At 42.8% G+C, this 21,623-nt stretch overlaps 1 protein-coding gene across 1 annotated transcript in view; it reads left to right on the top strand.

Annotated features, from left to right (window-relative positions):
• Window positions 1-613: 613 nt before the first annotated feature.
• LOC112246233 (V-set and transmembrane domain-containing protein 2-like protein) overlaps window positions 614-21,623 on the top strand; it is a 35,400-nt gene continuing 14,390 nt past the window's right edge. The window contains exon 1 of the mRNA XM_024414537.2: window positions 614-954. Within this exon, the coding sequence (XP_024270305.2) occupies window positions 837-954 (118 nt within the window). The 5' untranslated portion in view covers window positions 614-836. The remainder of the gene's footprint in view (window positions 955-21,623) is intronic.

The following is a 21,623-nucleotide window of genomic DNA, read 5'->3' as shown; positions in this document are numbered from 1 at the left end:
AATGACACATACACAATCCATGTTTCAGTTGTCTAAAGGCTTAAAAATCTTTCCTTAACCCATCTCCTCCCCTTCATCTACAAAGCATAGCTTTCACCTGGATTCAACTGGTCAGTCTGTCATGGAAAGAGCTGGTGTTCATAATGTTTTGTACACTCAGTGTATATCTTACCATCGTGGAACGATTTTCAAATGCTTTTGATTTCTCAATGATTTTGGCAGATTTGAAGATATGTTGTGGTGCTTCATAAATAAACTGATGGATAAATAGATTGCTATATGCAATCTTATCTGTACGCAATGTAGTATAGATCATAACGATCAACTGTAATTGCAAAATGCAATTGTAAACCTTGCCCATCTTGAGAGTTGCCTGTCTACTAAATTCAGAAAGACTTATAGACATGTAAGAATACAATACAGGAGATTTGACTATTGAACATATATTTTGTATAATGAGTATTCATAAAATGTGATGTAAAACAGCCTGATACCTAAATATAACTTGTCATAAAAGTTTAGAACAGTATCATTATTCTAGATCCCTCCGCCTAATTTACTTTCTCAGCAAGCCGCTGCACTTACCTCCATGCCTTTCTCCGTCCGCCTCAACTGGAGATGCTTGCTAGCGGAAGCACAGGAAACCAACAGTGCTTATAAATTTGGGCAGGCTACTGTCAGTCTACACCTTGCGCAGTAAAGCGCACTTTTTTTGTCCGGGGGTTATTTTGCATTTCGGAGGGGACTGTCATCCAGGACGGATTGGATACAAGTTAGTAAACGTGCTCTGCCTCATGTGAGATTTTCGTCCGCAACTTGAAACAAGAACAACAGCAATGGGATCATTTCGAGTGATAATAGGGATTTTACATTATATGGGACTCTATAGTCAACTTAACGCTGCTTCCAAACCGGCGGTGCCCGCAGAGGTGGACAATCATATATCTGGAAATGGTAGGTTTACTGTCGCGGTAATTATATATCCCATACATTATTCACGACTAGAGTGATTGGGCAGGGTTGACTGATGCCGAGATGATATCTGCGGCTATTGTTTCGAATACGAATTTATGACAAGATCATTTTGTCCCTACAATAATAAATATCAGTAGAATAAAAAAAACACAGTTCATGAATGAAATACAAGATCAGCAATATTAACTTGTTTAAAAAAAAAATGAAATTGGCTTTTAAGATAACTTCCCTACACTGTTAAGCCTATCTCTGTGAACATTTCTTGGTTATTATTATAAAATGAATGATGTGTTCATTAATGCAATAATAATTTGTATGGCAAGTTTTAGTGCTGAAAAGGTGAAAGAGTTGACATCAACCTGGAACAACTGTTACATGTATCCTACAGTACAATACAATTTTATGAACTCAATGGCCATTTTGTGAGGGGCAGTTCAAGCTAGATCATATCTGACAATGCTTTACTTGGCTCAACTGTTTTGAGCAATTGCTGTTGGCTTTTGTAAATGGTATTACCAGTTGGGTAGCAGTGCATCTTGGGCCAATTTACTGACAGAACAATACAGGTAAGAGGAAAATCGATGTTCATGTCCCAAAGCTATGAATCAACCATGTCATTTTATGTTTGTTGGAGGATATACAGTACATTGATTGTCTAGAGACACTGGATGCCAACATTTACTTAGTTTGTCTGCTGTGAAATCGAGGATGGCAAGGGTGTACATTGGTGGCAGGAGAATATTTCTGGAAGGGAGTTGTAGATTTGTGGCAGGTGGTATGAAACCCAGATATGTTAGGTGGTTCATAACCAGCTTGTTAGGTGGTTCAGATCCAGATATGGCAGGTGGTTCAGATCCAGATATGGCAGGTGGTTCAGATCCAGATATGGCAGGTGGTTCAGATCCAGATATGGCAGGTGGTTCAGATCCAGATATGGCAGGTGGTTCAGACCCAGATATGGCAGGTGGTTCAGACCCAGATATGGCAGGTGGTTCAGACCCAGATATGGCAGGTGGTTCAGACCCAGATATGGCAGGTGGTTCAGACCCAGATATGGCAGGTGGTTCAGATCCAGATATGGCAGGTGGTTCAGACCCAGATATGGCAGGTGGTTCAGACCCAGATATGGCAGGTGTGAATGCACTTGGGATGATATGTTGAGGATTACTCTGTGACTTGCTTGGGAAGTTATATATATATATACAGTTGAAGTCGGAGGTTTACATACACTTAGGTTGGAGTCATTAAAACTTGTTTTTCAACCACTCCACACAATTCTTGTTAACAAACTATAGTTTTGGCAAGTTGGTTAGGACATCTACTTTGTGCATGACACAAGTCATTTTTACAACAATTGTTTACAGACTTATTATTCACTGTATCACAATTCCAGTGGGTCAGAAGTTTAGTGTGCCTTTAAACAGCTTGGAAAATTCCAGAAAATGATGTCATGGCTTCAGAAGCTTCTGATAGGCTAATTGACATATTTTGAGTCAATTGGAGGTGTACCTGTGGATGTATTTCAAGGCCTACCTTCAAACTCAGTGCCTCTTTGCTTGACATCATGGGAAAATCAAAAGAAATCAGCAAAGACCTCAGAAAAAAAATGGTAGACCTCCACAAGTCTGGTTCATCATTGGGAGCAATTTCCAAATGCCTGAAGCTACCACATTCATCTGTACAAACAATAGTACGCAAGTATTAACACCATGGGACCACGCAGCCATCATACCACTCAGGAAGGAGACGTGTTCTGTCTAGTAGAGACTAACCCAAGTTAAACAATTTAAAGGCAATGTTACCAAATACTAATTTGTGTATGTAAACTTCTGACCCACTGGGAATGTGATGAAAGAAATAAAAGCTGTACTAAATCCTTTTCTCTACTATTATTCTGACATTTCACATTCTTAAAATAAAGTGGTGATCCTAACTGACCTGAGACAGGGAATTTTTTACTAGGATTAAATGTCAGGAATTGTGAAAAACTGAGTTTAAATGTATTTGGCTAAGGTATATGTAAACTTCCGACTTCAACTTTATATATGGAGTTATGGGCCATGTTTTTGAAATTTCTATCCCAATGTCACACAATCGGCCCCATTTATTTATAGAAAGCAATAGTTTTAAATCTTTATAAATCAATCTTGATCTATGTTATTTTTTCAAAATGTTCATGGGCCACTACCCTGAAACCCTGAAGTTAGGTTAGAATAGAATAATATATTGTCCATCTAGGAGGGATATTTTCCCTAAGCATCACCTTCCATTAAAAGGATCACATACACATACATTGTCACATAACAAACATTTAATCCAGTCAGTCCATCACACTGCGTACTCTAAAAACATAGAGACACGTATACATTAAATCACAACTGACCGCTGCTCCTATTGCACTGTTAAAATAGAGAAAAAGTAGGTAAGAAACAAATGAATAAACAAATCTTTATTATCAAGATTGATGGACTTTCCTGATCTGTTGATGTATTCCTTTATCAGCAGTATTACCAACATGCTTAAACATACACTATATATACAAAAGTATGTGGACACTCCTTCAAATTTCACTCACAACCATTGCTGCAGACAGGTGTATAACATTTTGCACACAGCCATTGGTAGTTTGGCCTTAAGTTGAAGAGCTCAGTGACTTTCAACGTGGTACCGTCATGGGATGCCACCTTTCCAACAAGTAAGTTCGTCAAATTTCTGCCCTGCTCGAGTTTCCCTGGTCAACTGTAAGTGCTGTTATTGTGTCGTGGAAACGTCTAGGAACAACACCGGCTCAGCCGCAAAGTGGTAGGCTACAGAAGCTAACAGAACGGGACTGCAGAGTGCTGAAGCTTGTAGTGCGTAAATTCGTCTGTACTCAGTTGCAACACTCGCTACTGAATTACAAACTGCCTCTGGAAGCAACATCAAGAACTGTTCGTTGGAAGCTTCATGAAATGGGTTTCCATGGCCGAGTAGTGGCACACAACCCTAAGATCACCATGCGCAATGCCAAGTGTCGGTTGGAGTGGTGTAAAGCTTGCCATTGGACTCTGGACCAGTGGAAACACATTCTCTGGAGTGATGAGTCACTCATAACCATCTGGTAGTCCAACGGACAAATCCGGGTTTGGCGGATGCAAGGAGAACGCTACCTGAACCCATGCATAGTGCCAACTGTAAAGTTTGGTGTAGGAGGAATAATAGTCTGGGGCAGTTTGGGGAAGGCCCTTTCCTACCCCTGCACACAAAACAAGGTCCATACAGAAATGGTTTGTCGAGATTGGTGTGGAAGATATTGACTGGCCTACACAGAGCCCTGACCTCAACCCCATCAAACACCTTTGGGATGAATTTGAACGCAGACTGCGAGCCAGGCCTTATCGCCCAACATCAGTGCCCAACCTCACTAATGCTCTTGTGGCTGAATGGTAGCAAGTCCCCGCAGCAATGTTCCAACATCTAGTGGAAAGCCTTCCCAGAAGAGTGGAGGCTGTTACAGCAACAAAGGGGGGAACAACTCCATTTTAATGCCCATGATTTTGGAATGAGATGTTCAAGGAGCAGGTGTCTCTATACTTCTGTTCATGTAGTATAAAATGGAGTTCCGTAGAAGCTTACTAATTGGTATTTGTGGCACAGCATTTTTGCCATTTCCCTGTCACAAAGAGGTTTATCCAGGAGGTTGTCTCTATCTGCAGGCTGCTATAAGATTTAATTTGATCGTGTGCGATAAACACTTTATCATTGTGCATCCCCAGCTGGTCCCAGGAGCTCTCTCTCCTTAGCATGTTAGCTTTAGCCAAATCAATAAGAATGAGTGTGACGTATACTGGCGCTGGATGGATTGATTATCTTGGACGGGTAGAAAAATCAATTAGCACACATCACTCCCTGAGGGAGTTAATTAAAATGGAGTTTAACTGTGATGTTCTCTCCACAGTCTACCTCTTACCATCCACAAAAGAGAATGGCTCAGGGGGGGATTTCATAAAAGGGCATAGCTATAACTCAGATTGTACTCAAATCAAATCAAATTGTATTGGTCTCATACTCATGGTTAGCACATGTTATTGCGAGCGTAGCGGAATAGTTGTGCTTCTAGTTCCGACAGTGCCGTAATATCTAACAGTAATCCAACAATTCAACAACAACTACCTAATACACACAAATCTAAGTAAAGGGATGGAATAAGAATATATGCATATAAATACATGGATGAGCGATGACCGATCGACATAGGCAAGATGCAATAGATTGTATAAAATACAGTATATACATATGAGATGAGTAATGCAAGATATGTAAACATTATTAAAGTGGCATTATTAAAGTGACTAGTGATCCATTTACTAAAGTGGCCAATGATTTCAAGTCTGTATGTAGGCAGCAGCCTCTCTATGTTAGTGATGGCTGTTTAACAGTCTGATGGCCTTGAGATAGAAGCTGTATTTCAGTCTCTCTGTCCCAGCTTTGATGCACCTGTACAGACCTCGCCTTCTGGATGGTAGCAGGGTGAACAGGCAGTGGCTCGGGTGGTTGTTTCCCTTGAAGATCTTTTTGTCCTTCCTGTGACATTGGGTTCTGTAGGTGTCCTGGAGGGCAGGTAGTTTGCCACCGGTGATGTGTTGTGCAGACCCCACCACCCTCTGGAGAGCCTTGCGGTTGTGGGCTGTGCAGTTGCCGTTGCAGGCAGTGATAGACTGACAGGATGCTCTCAATTTTGCATCTGTAAAAGTTTGAGGGTTTTAGGTGACAAGCCAAATATCATCAGCCTCCTGAGGCGCTGTTGTGTGGGTAGACCATTTCGGTTTGTCTGTGATGTGTACGCCGAGGAACTTAAAACTTTACACCTTCTCCACTGCTGTCCCGTTGATGTGGAAAGGGGGGTCCTATCTTCACCACCTGGGGGCGGCCCGCCTTGGACCCAATTGCACAGGGCGGGGTTAAGACCCAGGGCCTCAAGTTTAATGATGAGCTTGGAGGGTACTATGGTGTTGAAAGCTGAGCTGTAGTCAATGAACAGCATTCTTACATAGGTATTCCTCTTGTCCAGATTGGATAGGGCAGTATGATGGCGATTGCATCTTCTGTGGACCTATTGGGGTGGTATTCAAATTGAAGTGGGTCTAGGGTGGCAGGTAAGGTGGAGGTGATATGATTCTTGACTAGTCTCTCAAAGCACTTCATAATGACAGAAGTGAGTGCTATGGAGCTATAGTCATTTAGTTCGATTACCTTTGCCTTCTTTGGTACATGACCAATGGTGGCCATCTTGAAGCATGTGGGGACAACAGACTTGGATAAGGAGAGATTGAATATGTCCATAAACACACCAGCCAGCACCGACGCTTCTAAATCGTGGCAGCCACTGCAAAAATGTAGACGTATAATGTAGAGGTATCTCAAAAAACATCTGTAGGCCTATACAACCTGACCAGAGCGACTTACAACCTGACCAGAGCGACTTACAGTCGTGAGTCCATACATTTCCTTACTGGGCCCCCATGTGAATCAAACCCTGGAGTTGCAAGCGCCATGCTCTACCAACTGAGCCACACGGGACCACCATGGTTTCACCATGTAATCGGTATTTACACTAAATTCACAGTCTGGGCATACTGTATGAATTCATAATGCAGTTTTCTTTAGCATTAATTGAATATGACTCTGGCTGTGAGGGAGGGGCCAATAGATTGGACACTCCCACTGTCACAGCAGAGTGTGATGACAGAGACCTGGTGGGTGAGTGGAGAGGAATGACAGGAAGTGAGAGCTTCACTTTGTATTTAAGACTGAACTTTAAAGCCTCAATCCACAATAATTCTACACACAAATAGTTCTCTGAGACTATATGACTGTATGATATAGGTTTTCTCTTAGGAAAAAGTGATGCCAGACATTTGACCAGCAGCATTTTAATTTACCGGACATTTGAGACGTTGCGTAACCTGATAAGGGCTCAGAATGACAGAAATCACATTTAGATTATGGTAATTCCTATTAACAGAACATGCAAGTCGAGGATGCAACAATGTGCGGTCCTTCTTGCCGAAATCTGATGCGTACTTTGAACACTTTAGAATAAAATGTACTTTTCCTCAGCCAATAAGAAGAGTAACAAACCGCAAAATAATTTGCCTATGTCAATCTACTATTCCCCATAGTAGAAAAGTTGACCTATTCTATTGGTCAGCTTGCCGAGAAAGAAATGGCCTATTCCTAACCGACTCTGGGACAAGTATGGGACGATAGATCCCACATTCATACAACCATTAGGCCTAGGCTGCCAAAAAATAAGTAATGAGTCTGATGCAACAGATCAGAACGTTTAGCTTAAAATGTTGATCAACTATGATTTCTTCACATTATATGTGCAGCAATGCGTACAAGGCAATAGGCTACGTGTGAATGTCCGTTCCCTAATGTAATTAGTGGGATACACCTTTGTCAAAAGAGCACAGCACATGCCAGCAGTTACATGTGACAGAGATTTAAATATCCATTATAACATTTTGAAAAGAGGGAGGGGAGATCTAATATGCAACAACTAGCATGGGTTGCTTATATTACTAGGATTGTGCCTTTGGTTACTGGACTATGAATTAACGTTTATATAAAATAATGAATTTGATAGGATTTTGGCTAGACTTTGAAACAGCAAGCCTCATAATATGTAGTAAAACGTTCAGGTTTCAAACAATTAAGTATATGTTTTCATACTGCAGACTGCCTCCAGCTCATTGCAAAGTGTTGTGTGGCACAGTGATGAAGCCTGACTTCCATTGCCTAAACCTTTGCTGTTTGAGATGCTGTTGCAGAGGCCTTCGTACTGTCTGACAGACTTTTTTGCTCAACGGCTCTGTGTCTTTATGCTGGACACGAGATAAATTAGATCCATAACGAATATCCTGTACACACTCACCAATTTAATTTCACTGAATTGTATTATACGTCCAAAAGTGGGCTATTACCGGCTAATGGAAACCCTGGTTTTATAGATGACTTTCTGTGGAAGAAATAGACTGTTTTTAGAACATGAATTAGAAGTTGTGAAATATTTACTATCGAAGTGTTAGTCTGATACCAGGAAGAAGTCTACGTCGCCAGTGTCACATTTTCTGATATCAAATCAAAATGTAGGAATTTGGAAATACAAAAACATACAGTACATTTCAATATGGTAGTTGGTCATCCAAGCAGTGGTGGAGAAAGTGCCCAATTGTCATACTTGAGGGCTGGCGGGCTGTATCACCGCCTGGTACGGCAACTGCTCCGCCCACAACCGTAAGGCCCTCCAGAGGGTAGTGAGGTCTGCACAACGCATCACCGGGGGCAAACTACCTGCCCTCCAGGACACCTACACCACCCGATGTTACAGGAAGGCCATAAAGATCATCAAGGACAACAACCACCCGAACCACTGCCTGTTCACCCCGCTATCATCCAGAAGGCGAGGTCAGTACAGGTGCATCAAAGCTGGGACCGAGAGACTGAAAAACAGCTTCTATCTCAAGGCCATCAGACTGTTAAACAGCCACCACTAACATTGAGTGGCTGCTGCCAACACACTGACTCAACTCCAGCCACTTTAATAATGGGAATTGATGGGAAATGATGTAAAATATATCATTAGCCACTTTAAACAATGCTACCTAATATAATGTTTACATACCCTACATTATTCATCTCATATGTATACGTATATACTGTACTCTATATCATCAACTGCATCTTTATGTAATACATGTATCACTAGCCACTTTAACTATGCCACTTTGTTTATATACTCATCTCATATGTATATACTGTACTCGATACCATCTACTGTATCTTGCCTATGCTGCTCTGTACCATCACTCATTCATATATCTTTTTATGTACATATTCTTTATCCCCTTACACTGTGTAAAAGACAGTAGTTTTGGAATTGTTAGTTAGATTACTTGTTGGTTATTACTGCATTGTCGGAACTAGAAGCACAAGCATTTCGCTACACTCGCATTAACATCTGCTAACCATGTGTATGTGACAAATAAGATTTGATTTGATTTGAGTAAAAGTAAAGATACCTTCATAGAAAATGACTCAAGTAAAAGGGAAAGTCACCCATAAAAATACTACTTGAGTAAAAGTCTAAAAGTATTTGGTTTTAAATATACGTAAGTATCAAAAGTGAAAGTATAAATCATTTCAAATTGCTTATAATAAGAAAATAAGATGGCACAATTTTCTTGTTTTTATTTATTTAAGGATAGCCAGGGGCACACTACAACACGCAGACATAATTTACAAGCGAAGAATTTGTGTTTAGTGAGTCCTCCAGATCAGAGGCAGTAAGGATGACAAGGGATGGTGTCTTGATAAGTGAGTAAACCACTTTTCTGTCCTGCTAAGTATGGAAAATATAATGAGTACTTTTGGGTTACAGGGAAAATATATGGAGTAAAAAGTACATAATTTTTTGAGGAATGTAGTGAAGTAAAAGTAAGTGTTCAAAAATACAAATAGTAAAGTACAGTACAGATACCTAAAAAAAACTACTTTAGTAGTACTTTAAGTTATTTTTACTTCAGTACTTTACACCACTACATCCAAGTATTGTAGGACCAATACACATATTCTGAAATAGGCAGGTGCTTCTCTACCAATTGAATGTGGTGTAGCAACATTATGGTTCCTGAGGAGTTGTATGGGCTAGACATGGCAGTGGAATAATGGCGGGGAAAATCAAAAGAAATGCTCTGAGCCTTTGATCTGTTGAGAGGAGTCTTAGGCAAATCAAGATCACAGGCGGTATAACATTTTGAAGAATAGGTCCACATAACGTGACAGTTAGCAGGGAGCCTGGGGGATTGAGCTTTGTGCAAGGTCTTATCTATTCTCATTCACACCGTGGCTGTAGAAAGCTTCACCTTGAGGTTCAAAACTCAAGAGGTTCGCTGTGCAAAACTGGTGAATCTCTCGCTCAAATAGGGGTTTTGAAGACTCCATTATTCCAAAGCCTTCACGTGCATCTAGTAAAGAGATAATTGTATAAACTAAAGGAGTTCCATGAGATGGAATTCTTCATATTTGACTCTCTGATACCTGTGCATGATATTTACTGGAGGAACATGGGACTTGGCATCCATGTTGTGAATATTTCCGGAATATCAAACCCTAATTTCAGTTCAACAACCATGTGAGCTTAGGCAATGGAAAGGATATAGAGACAGACATCACTTAGATGCTAAGTCCATTACTAGCAGTATAACCATTCTGCACTGCACAACCATTAAGCTCATCAAAAGGTGTGCCAGAAAAACCCTCTCAGGGGCAGAGTGTTGAGATGAAGTCCAACAGCGTTGTACCCCAGGGTCTTCTGATGGAGAAAAGTGATGTGGAGCTGCAGTTAGCTCCCAGCCACTCTTGTCAACACAGGCAGCTACATCTGTGCACGACACACGCACACGCGCAGCACACACATACACTGCAAGGAGGGAGGAAATAGCCTCTGAGCCACCTGTCCCCAAGGCTATGAAAAATTCACTCCCGAGGCCCGAGTATCGGCAACTACAGACAGACAGCTCCTCGGTTGATTACCGGCTCATTCTTATTTCATTATTTTACCTTCCAGCTTGAATGGAGGCTGAAGGTCTTGCAACAAGCCGTTATTTCCCCAAGGAGGTTCTGCCAGTTCGACCCGACGGTGACCTTAAGCTGCCTTGGCATTTATTGGCTTCTCAGCGAATTCCCAGACTAGATTTTTATTTATCAGTATTATGACTTTTTCTCATATTTTGGTTATGAGTGTCCGACAGCAACTGTATTCCAGTGAAATCCCTCAACACATTAGAGAAGGGTGATATTGAGATTTTTCTACTATCCAAAGATTTATTGACAATAACAAGTTGATAACATACTTTAGGGGAGTTTTTCTCTTGGTCTTTAACAACAACAAATACATTTAAATACATTATCTACTTGAAGTGTTTATAGACAATATAATGTACACTGTGAATACAAAACATGAGGAACACCTGCTCTTTCCATGACATAGACTGACCAGGTGAATCCAGGTGAAAGCTATGATCCCTTACTGATGTCATCTGTTAACAATTCAATCAGTATAGATGAAGGGGAGGAGACTGGTTAAAGAAGAATTTTTAAGCCTTGAGACATTGAGACATGGATTGTGTACGTGTGCCATTCAGAGGGTGATTGAGCAAGACATAATATTTAAGTGCTTTTCACATTCAACAGTTTCCCGTGTTAATCAAGAATAGTCCACCACCCAAAGGACATCCAGCCAAGTTCACACAACTGTGGGAAGTATTGGAGTCTATATAGGCCAACATCCCTGTGGAACGCTGCCGACACCTTGTACAGTCCATGCCCCGATGAATTTTGGCTGTTCTGAGGACAAAATGGTGTGCAACTCAATATTATAAAGGTGTTCCTAATGTTTTGTAAGCTCAGTGTATGTTAATTTTACCTCACAATATTACACTACACTACACTGAATATGATAAATTACCCATCTACAAGAAGCAACAGCTTGTTACAGCAACGATTCCCTATTGACTACAGTAACTCATTAATCACTTTAATGCACATTTTTCATTTCCAAAGGGTGCTACTCAAGGGATATATGCATTCGCCTGGGTGCAGGGTTACGTAGGGTTTCTTTGTGCTGGAAAACTGGGATAGACACGGAGTGTACAAAACATTAGGAACACCTGCTTGTTCCATTTAATGGACTGATCAGGTGAATCCAGGTGAAAGCTATGATCCCTTATCGATGTCACATGTTAAATCCACTTCAATCAGTGAAGATGAAGGGGAGGACACGGGTTAAAGAAGGATTTTTAAGCCTTGAGAAAATTGAAACATGGATTGTGTACGTGTGCCATTCAGAGAGTGAATGGGCAAGACAAAATATTGAAGTGCCTTTGAACGGGGTAATGGTAATAGGTGCCAGGCACACCAGTGTGTCAAGAACTGCAACGCGGCTGGGTTTTTCACGCTCAACAGTTTCCTTTGTGTATCATGAATGGTCCACCACCCAAATGGGCCAGCATCCCTGTGCAACGTTTTCGACACCTTGTAGGGTTCATGCCCTGACGAATTGAGGTTGTTCTGAGGGCAAAGGAGGGTGCAACTTAATTTTAGGAAGGTGTTCTGAATGTTTTGTACACTCAGTGTATATCTCTTTTCTTATAGCTTCATGTATCTTCATGTGCTATCTAACCTCCAAACGAGCTTCAATGCCATACAACACTCCTTCCGTGGCCTCCAACTGCTCTTAAACGCTAGTAAAACCAAATGCATGCTTTTCAACCGTTCGCTGCCTGCACCCGCATGCCTGACCAGCATCACCACCCTGGATGGTTCCGACCTTGAATATGTGGCCATCTATAAGTACCTAGGTGTCTGGCTAGACTGTAAACTCTCCTTCCAGACTCATATCAAACATCTCCAATCGAAAATCAAATCAAGAGTCGGCTTTCTATTCCGCAACAAAGCCTCCTTCACTCACGCCGCCAAACTTACCCTAGTAAAACTGACTATCCTACCGATCCTCGACTTCGGCGATGTCATCTACAAAATTGCTTCCAACACTCTACTCAGCAAACTGGATGCAGTTTATCACAGTGCCATCCATTTTGTCACTAAAGCACCTTATACCACCCACCACTGCGACTTGTATGCTCTAGTCGGCTGGCCATCGCTACATATTCGTCGCCAGACCCACTGGCTCCAGGTCATCTACAAGTCCATGCTAAGTAAAGCTCCGCCTTATCTCAGTTCACTGGTCACGATGGCAACGCCCATCCGTAGCACGCACTCCAGCAGGTGTATCTCACTGATCATCCCTAAAGCCAACACCTCATTTGGCCGCCTTTCGTTCCAGTTCTCTGCTGCCTGTGACTGGAACGAATTGCAAAAATCGCTGAAGTTGGAGACTTTTATCTCCCTCACCAACTTCAAACATCTGCTATCTGAGCAGCTAACCGATCGCTGCAGCTGTACATAGTCTATCGGTAAATAGCCCACCCATTTTTACCTACCTCATCCCCATACTCACACAAATCATCAAGGAACCCACCAGGTACAACCCTAACTCTGTAAACAAGGGCACCCTCATAGACGTCATCCTGACCAACTGGCCCTCCAAATACACCTCCGCTGTCTTCAACCAGGATCTCAGCGATCACTGCCTCATTGCCTGTATCCGCTACGGAGCCGCAGTCAAACGACCACCCCTCATCACTGTCAAACGCTCCCTAAAACACTTCTGTGAGCAGGCCTTTCTAATCGACCTGGCCCGGGTATCCTGGAAGGACATTGACCTCATCCCGTCAGTTGAGGATGCCTGGTCATTCTTTAAAAGTAACTTCCTTACCATTTTAGATAAGCATGCTCCGTTCAAAAATGCAGAACTAAGAACAGATACAGTCCTTGGTTCACCCCAGACCTGACTGCCCTCGACCAGCACAAAAACATCCTGTGGCGGACTGCAATAGCATCGAATAGTCCCCGGGATATGCAACTGTTCAGGGAAGTCCGGAACCAATACACGCAGTCAGTCAGGAAAGCTAAGGCCAGCTTCTTCAGGCAGAAGTTTGCATCCTGTAGCTCCAACTCCAAAAAGTTCTGGGACACTGTGAAGTCCATGGAGAACAAGAGCACCTCCTCCCAGCTGCCCACTGCACTGAGGCTAGGTAACACGGTCACCACCGATAAATCCATGATTATCGAAAACTTCAATAAGCATTTCTCAACGGCTGGCCATGCCTTCCGCCTGGCTACTCCAACCTCGGCCAACAGCTCTGCCCCCCCGGCAGCTCCTCGCCCAAGCCTCTCCAGGTTCTCCTTTACCCAAATCCAGATAGCAGATGTTCTGAAAGAGCTGCAAAACCTGGACCCGTACAAATCAGCTGGGCTTGACAATCTGGACCCCTATTTCTGAAACTTTCCGCCGCCATTGTCGCAACCCCTATTACCAGCCTGTTCAACCTCTCTTTCATATCGTCTGAGATCCCCAAGGATTGAAAGCTGCCGCAGTCATCCCCCTCTTCAAAGGGGGAGACACCCTGGACCCAAACTGTTACAGACCTATATCCATCCTGCCCTGCCTATCTAAGGTCTTCGAAAGCCAAGTCAACAAACAGGTCACTGACCATCTCGAATCCCACCGTACCTTCTCCGCTGTGCAATCTGGTTTCCGAGCCGGTCACGGGTGCACCTCAGCAACACTCAAGGTACTAAACGATATCATAACCGCCATCGATAAAAGACAGTACTGTGCAGCCGTCTTCATTGACCTTGCCAAGGCTTTCGACTCTGTCAATCACCATATTCTTATCGGCAGACTCAGTAGCCTCGGTTTTTCGGATGACTGCCTTGCCTGGTTCACCAATTACTTTGCAGACAGAGTTCAGTGTGTCAAATCGGAGGGCATGCTGTCCGGTCCTCTGGCAGTCTCTATGGGGGTGCCACAGGGTTCAATTCTCGGGCCGACTCTTTTCTCTGTATATATCAATGACGTTGCTCTTGCTGCGGGCGATTCCCTGATCCACCTCTACGCAGACGACACCATTCTATATACTTTCGGCCCGTCATTGGACACTGTGCTATCTAACCTCCAAACAAGCTTCAATGCCATACAACACTCCTTCCGTGGCCTCCAACTGCTCTTAAACGCTAGTAAAACCAAATGCATGCTTTTCAACCGATCGCTGCCTGCACCCGCATGCCCGACTAGCATCACCACCCTGGATGGTTCCGACCTTGAATATGTGGACATCTATAAGTACCTAGGTGTCTGGCTAGACTGCAAACTCTCCTTCCAGACTCATATCAAACATCTCCAATCGAAAATCAAATCAAGAGTCGGCTTTCTATTCCGCAACAAAGCCTCCTTCACTCACGCCGCCAAGCTTACCCTAGTAAAACTGACTATCCTTCCGATCCTCGACTTCGGCGATGTCATCTACAAAATGGCTTCCAACACTCTACTCAGCAAACTGGATACAGTCTATCACAGTGCCATCCATTTTGTCACTAAAGCACCTTATACCACCCACCACTGCGACCTGTATGCTCTGGTCGGCTGGCCCTCGGTACATATTCGTCGCCAGACCCACTGGCTCCAGGTCATCTACAAGTCCATGCTAGGTAAAGCTCCGCCTTATCTCAGTTCACTGGTCACGATGGCAACACCCATCCGTAGCACGCGCTCCAGCAGGTGTATCTCACTGATCATCCCTAAAGCCAACACCTCATTTGGCCGCCTTTCGTTCCAGTACTCTGCTGCCTGTGACTGGAACGAATTGCAAAAATCGCTGAAGTTGGAGACTTTTATCTCCCTCACCAACTTCAAACATCAGCTATCTGAGCAGCTAACCGATCGCTGCTGCTGTACATAGTCTATTGGTAAATAGCCCACCCAGTTTACCTACCTCATCCCCATACTGTTTTTATTTATTTACTTGCTCTTTTGCACACCAATATCTCTACCTGTACATGACCATCTGATCATTTATCACTCCAGTGTTAATCTGCAAAATTGTAATTATTCGCCTACCTCCTCATGCCTTTTGCACACATTGTATATAGACTCCCCCCTTTGTTTTCTACTGTGTTATTGACTTGTTAATTGTTTATTCCATGTGTAACTCTGTGTTGTCTGCTCACACTGCTATGCTTTATCTTGGCCAGGTCGCAGTTGCAAATGAGAACTTGTTCTCAACTGGCCTACCTGGTTAAATAAAGGTGAAATAAAAAATAAAAAATAAAATACTGTTTTTATTTATTTACTTTTCTGCTCTTTTGCACACCAAAATCTCATCCTGTACGTGACCATCTGATCATTTATCACTCCAGTCTTAATCTGCAAAATTGTAATCATTCGCCTACCTCATGCCTTTTGCACACAATGTATATAGACTCTCTTTTTTTCTACTGTGTTATTGACTAATTGTTAATTGTTTACTCCATGTGTAACTCTGTGTTGTCTGTTCACACTGCTATGCTTTATCTTGGCCAGGTCGCAGTTGCAAATGACAACTTGTTCTCAACTAGCCTACCTGGTTAAATAAAGGTGAAATAAAAAAATAAAATAATAAATCTATTTTCTGTCTCTCACCCTCTGGATGTGACACAAAGCGATGATTCAATGACCCTTTGATTTTACAGTCTCACCTCAGGTTGGTACATTTCAATATCATTTTTTTTCACTTAATGGCGAGATTGATTCCCCCACTGTTTCCAGGCACTGCTCTTACATCAAATACTTTACGCCGTGTATCACTCACAGCCTCTCAGTGTATTTAAGTGTGGGATGATGGTGCTCCTAAATCCCTCTCTGCAGGTATAAGACTGACGACTATGTCATAATAAGTAATGACTTATTACAGAGGTAGTTAGCATAATATGGTAACTACCTCTGTAATAAGTCATTACTTATTATGTCATATTACTACAGGATCTGCATGCAAATTAAGCTTCAGAGATTCGTCAAGTTTCTAAAACGACTGTTTAAAAGTGCTTTTTTCCCATGATATGGCAGTTCAGTTATAAAGTTGCAAGCACAGTAACTACACACAAAGGCGAAGAGATTGGAACGGCCCAGTGACTCAGTCCCTACACTCTTGGCTGCGGAGGACTATTTAGGCCTTTAGACAGAAAGCAAGTGTGAGAAAGGAAGCAGAACGGCGAGTGGTGAATGGATAGAGAGAATGAGTGGACAACACAGTGCTAACCCCCCCTCCCACCCCACTGTTGTCTGTCTTTAGCCTGATTAGGCATCTGATTCTCAGTTCCAGACTCCCACTCGACCAAACAACACGCACACACAAACACACACTCTCTCTTTGTTGTGGTGAGACACTTATTAGCCATGGGCTTTTGCCCATGCTAATTAGACTCCTGTGATTCGGCCTAACTCATTCAATTCCCTTTGGAGAGTCTGACAGAGAAAGAGAGCGAGACAAGAAAGAAAGAGAATGAAAGAAAAAAAGATCGACAGAACACTATCTGGATTTATCCATCTCATTTCATGTTGGACTCACTGGGAGGAGGAAGCGAATATATGGAGTAGGGTCTCTTGAGATTGAGCTATATATATATATGAATTTGTTTATATATTTATTTACCTACGGCACTTTCCATTTTATTTCATTATTTCTCCCCTTTTCATTTTTAATGAGGCTTCAGTCGACAGCAGCCGGCAGTCTCTGTGTGACACAACCACATTTCTATCATAGCACTCCAAGCAATACAGTGAACAACTACATGTGTGCGTAGGGCGTTTAAAAATGCATGTGCTGCATCTTCAAACCAGCATCGTCTGCCATTGCCGGGGGAGGATTATGACACCACTGCCTTTATTAGTTTCATGCTCGGATCTGCACCATCTATCAAATTTAAAGTTGTTGGCTAGCAAAGCTGAGTATTGCAATTTTCAAGTTAACTGAAAAAGAATGGGTCAAGTTAGACAATGCTCTCCCTCCTTGGATTATTTTACTGGTGGTACAAAATACCACAAAGGTGGTGTTTTTTAAAATCTCAAATTCATGAGTGCAGAGTTTCCTTCAACAGTATTGAAATTCAAATGTTTCCGCTTGTTTTCTGTGCTCGTTCTCAGTGGCGAGTTGCCATTGAAGCAGACTGGATGTATGAGCCATGTTGTTTTAACGTCCAGCTAAGGTTAGCGGATTGATTTTCCCACCACACTAATTTGATTTAAGTCATGAACATGTCAGATATTTGCTGAGCAGGCCTGTCAGAACCTAATATTGGCACAAAGCACCTTGGGATATAGCCTGTTTGTCAACAAGTTATGTTTCATAGGCAGCTGGAAGAGAAGCCTGCATACTGAGCTGCAAGGCAATTTGACAACTGTCAGGTTGATAAGGCAGGGAGACTGGGAGAGAGAAAGAGGCAGAGCTCCTTGTCCGAGCATGATTTGCTAGTGGTGATGATTTGGGCATGTGTTGTAGATAGAGTGTGTGTGCTCAGCATGAAGAAGTGTTGATGTGGGTGGGTGGGTGAGTGGGTGGCAAAGCAAAAATGTTTTCTTTTGTAATTTTAGCAAATTCATAAAAAAATAAATGACACTTGAAATTGAGCTCATGCTTCCATTGATCATCCTTGAGATGTTTCTTCAACTTGATTGGTGTCCACCTGTGATAAATTAAATTGATTGGACATGATTTAGAAAGGCACACACCTGTCTATATAAGTTCCCACAGTTGACAGTGCATGTCAGAGGAAAAACCAAGCCATGAGGTCAAAGGAATTATCTGTAGAGCGCTGAGACAGGATTGGGTCGAGGCACAGATCTGGGGAAGGATATCAAAACATTTCTGCAGACTTGAAGCTCCCCAAGAACACAGTGGCCTCCATCATTCTTAAATGGAAGAATTTTGGAACCATCAAGACTCATCCTAGAGCTGGCCACCCGGCCAAACTGGGGAGAAGGGCGCAGCATTTGGGGCTCCCGAGTGGCACAGCACTTCATCTCAGTGCTAGAGGCGTCACTACAGACCCTGGTTCGATTGCAGGCTGTATCACAACCTACCATGATTGGGAGTCCCATAGGGCGGCCCACAATTGACCCAACGGCGTCCGGGTTTGGCCGGCGTAGCCGTCATTGTAAATAAGAATTTGTTCTTAACTGACTTACTACACCAATCAGGCCTTTATGGTAGATTGACCAGACAGAAGCCACTCCTCAATAAAAGGCTCATTAGACTCATTGGAGTTTGCCAAAAGGCACCTAAAGGACTCTCAGACCATGAGAAACAAGATTCTCTGGTCTGATGAAACCGATTGAACTCTTTGGCCTGAGTGCCAAGTGTCACGTCTGGAGAAAACCTGGCACTATCCCTACGGTGAAGCATGGAGGTGGCAGCATAATGCTGTGGGGATGTTTTTCAGCGGCAGGGACTGGGAGACTAGTCAGGATAGAGGGAAAGATGAACGGAGCTAAGTACAGAGAGATCCTTGATGAAAACCTGCTCCAGAGCGCTCAGGACCTCAGACTGAGGCGAAGGTTCACCTTCCAACAGGACAACAACCCTAAGCACACAGCCAAGACAATGCAGAAGTGGCGTCTCTGAATGTCCTTGAGTGTCCCAGCCAGAGCCCAGACTTGAACCCGATTGAACAACTCTGGAGAGATCTGAAAATAACTGTACAGCGACACTCCCCATCCAGCCTGACAGAGCTTGAGAGGATCTGCAGAGAAGAATGGGAGTAACTCCCCACATACAGGTGTGCCAAGCTTGTAGCATCATACCCAAGAAGAGGGTGTAATCGCTGCCAACGGTGCTTCAACTAAGTACTGAGTAAATGGTCTGATTACTTATGTAGATGCGATCTTTATTTGTTTTATATACATTTGCGAAAATGACTATAAACCTGTTTTTGCTTTTTCCTTATGGGGTATTGTGTGTTGATAGATGAGGGGGAAAACGATTTAATCCATTTTAGAATAAGGTTGTAATGTAACAAAATGTGGAAAAAAGTCAAGGGGTCTGAATACTTTCTGAATGCACTGTATGTATTTATGTGTGGGTGTGTAGGCAGTGCTATTTTGATTGTAGCTAATATCTAACCTAATATTTTTCAATCAAGAGCCTTACACCATAATCAAACTAAAATAATATGTGGTCATCCCATCCAAGTACTAACCAGGCCCAACCCTGCTTATTTTTTAGATTGGACCCACCTACATGGTGTTTTACATTGCTATGAAATACAATAACCATATTGATCACGACAAAACCAATAATGACCAGAAGAGCTTATTTCAAAACAGGGCTTAAAGCACATGTAACTCCTTCCTAACTTCCTCTGCTCTGACCCCACACAGTAGCAGTGTTAGTTAAAGCCACCTAGCTCCCATTAGTAGGAATGAGTGGATTGTGGCAGGCTAATGCTAATTAATCTAACACTAGAGCACCTATAGTATCTGGCCTCATGGTTAGTGTTAGCCTCTCTGGCAAATATCTGATCTCTGACCAGTTGAAGAAAGCACTAATAACCTCCACTCATCTCAGTCAGCCTTAATGGCCAGTATCTGATCTCTGATCAGTTGAAGACAGCACTAATAACCCCTACCACTTTTCTCAGTCAGCCTTCGTGGCCAGGAAATTGAACTCACTAATAGCCTCTACCACTTATCTCAGTCAGCCATTAGTAGGAATGAGTGGATTGTGGCAGGCTAATGCTAATTAATCTAACACCAGAGCACCTATAGTATCTGGCCTCATGGTTAGCGTTAGCCTTCTCAGTCAGCCTTAGTGGCCAATATATTGAACTCACTAATAACCTCCTCTGGTCTCCTGGTTTCCTGCACAATAGTAAAGAAACAAGGACCAGGTTTGGGAAACCCTGCTGTAGGACAAAACAATGACAAAAAAGTGTTTATAGATACACGCATGGGTCATGCATTAATAGCAAAGTGTTTGGCATCATCTGTTGCTATTGGGTAGTGTTTGTACTTACTGTACAGTCATGGCCAAAAGTTTTGAGAATGACACAAATATTAATTTTCACAAGGTCTGCTGCCTCAGTTTGTATGATGGCAATTTGCACATTCTCCAGAATGTTATGAAGAGTGATCAGATGAATTGCAATTAATTGCAAAGTCCCTCTTTGCCATGCAAATGAACTAAATCCCCCCCAAAACATTTCCTTCCACTGCATTTCAGCCCTGCAACAAAAGGAGCAGTTGAGATTATGTCAGTGGTTCACTCGTTAACACAGGTGTGAGTGTTGGCGAGGACAAGGCTGGGGATCACTCTGTCATGCTGATTGAGTTTGAATAACAGACTGGAAGCTTCAAAAGGAGGGTGGTGCTTGGAATCATTGTTCTTCCTCTGTCAACAGTGATTACCTGAAAGGAAACACTTGCCATCATCATTGCTTTGCACAAAAATGGCTTCACATGCAAGGATATTGCTGCCAGTAAGATTGCACCTAAATCAACCATTTATCGGATCATCAAGAACTTCAAGGAGAGCGGTTCAATTGTTGTGAAGAAGGCTTCAGGGTGCCCAAGAAAGTCTAGTAAGCGCCAGGACCGTCTCCTAAAGTTGATTCAGCTGCGGGATCAGGGCACCACCAGTACAGAGCTTGCTCAGGAATGGCAGCAGGCAGGTGTGAGTGCATCTGCACGTACAGTGAGGCGAAGACTTTTGGAGAATGGCCTGGTGTCAAGAAGGGCAGCAAAGAAGCCACTTCTCTCCAGGAAAAACATCAGGGACAGACTAATATTCTGCCATTCAGGAGCTCTACACCAGGCAGTGTCAGAGGAAGGCCCTTGTCAAAGACTCCAGCCACCCCAGTCATAGACTGTTCTCTCTACTACCGCATGACAAGCGGTACCGGAGTGCCAAGTCTAGGACAAAAAGGTTTCTCAACAGTTTTTACCCCCAAGCCATAAGACTCCTAAACAGGTAACCAAATGGTTACCCGGACTATTTGCATTGTGTCCCCCCCAACCCCTCATTTTACACTGCTGCTACTCTGTTAATCATATATGCATAGTCATTTTAACTATACATTCATGTACATACTACCTCCCGCACATTGGCTAACCGGGCTATCTGTATTGTGTCCCGCCACCCACCACCCGCCAACCCCTCATTTACACTACT

Source organism: Oncorhynchus tshawytscha, linkage group LG07, assembly GCF_018296145.1.
Source record: "Oncorhynchus tshawytscha isolate Ot180627B linkage group LG07, Otsh_v2.0, whole genome shotgun sequence".
NCBI lineage: Eukaryota > Metazoa > Chordata > Actinopteri > Salmoniformes > Salmonidae > Oncorhynchus > Oncorhynchus tshawytscha.
Note: the sequence above shows the minus strand (reverse complement) of the source record. Positions and strands in the feature narration are given on the sequence as shown.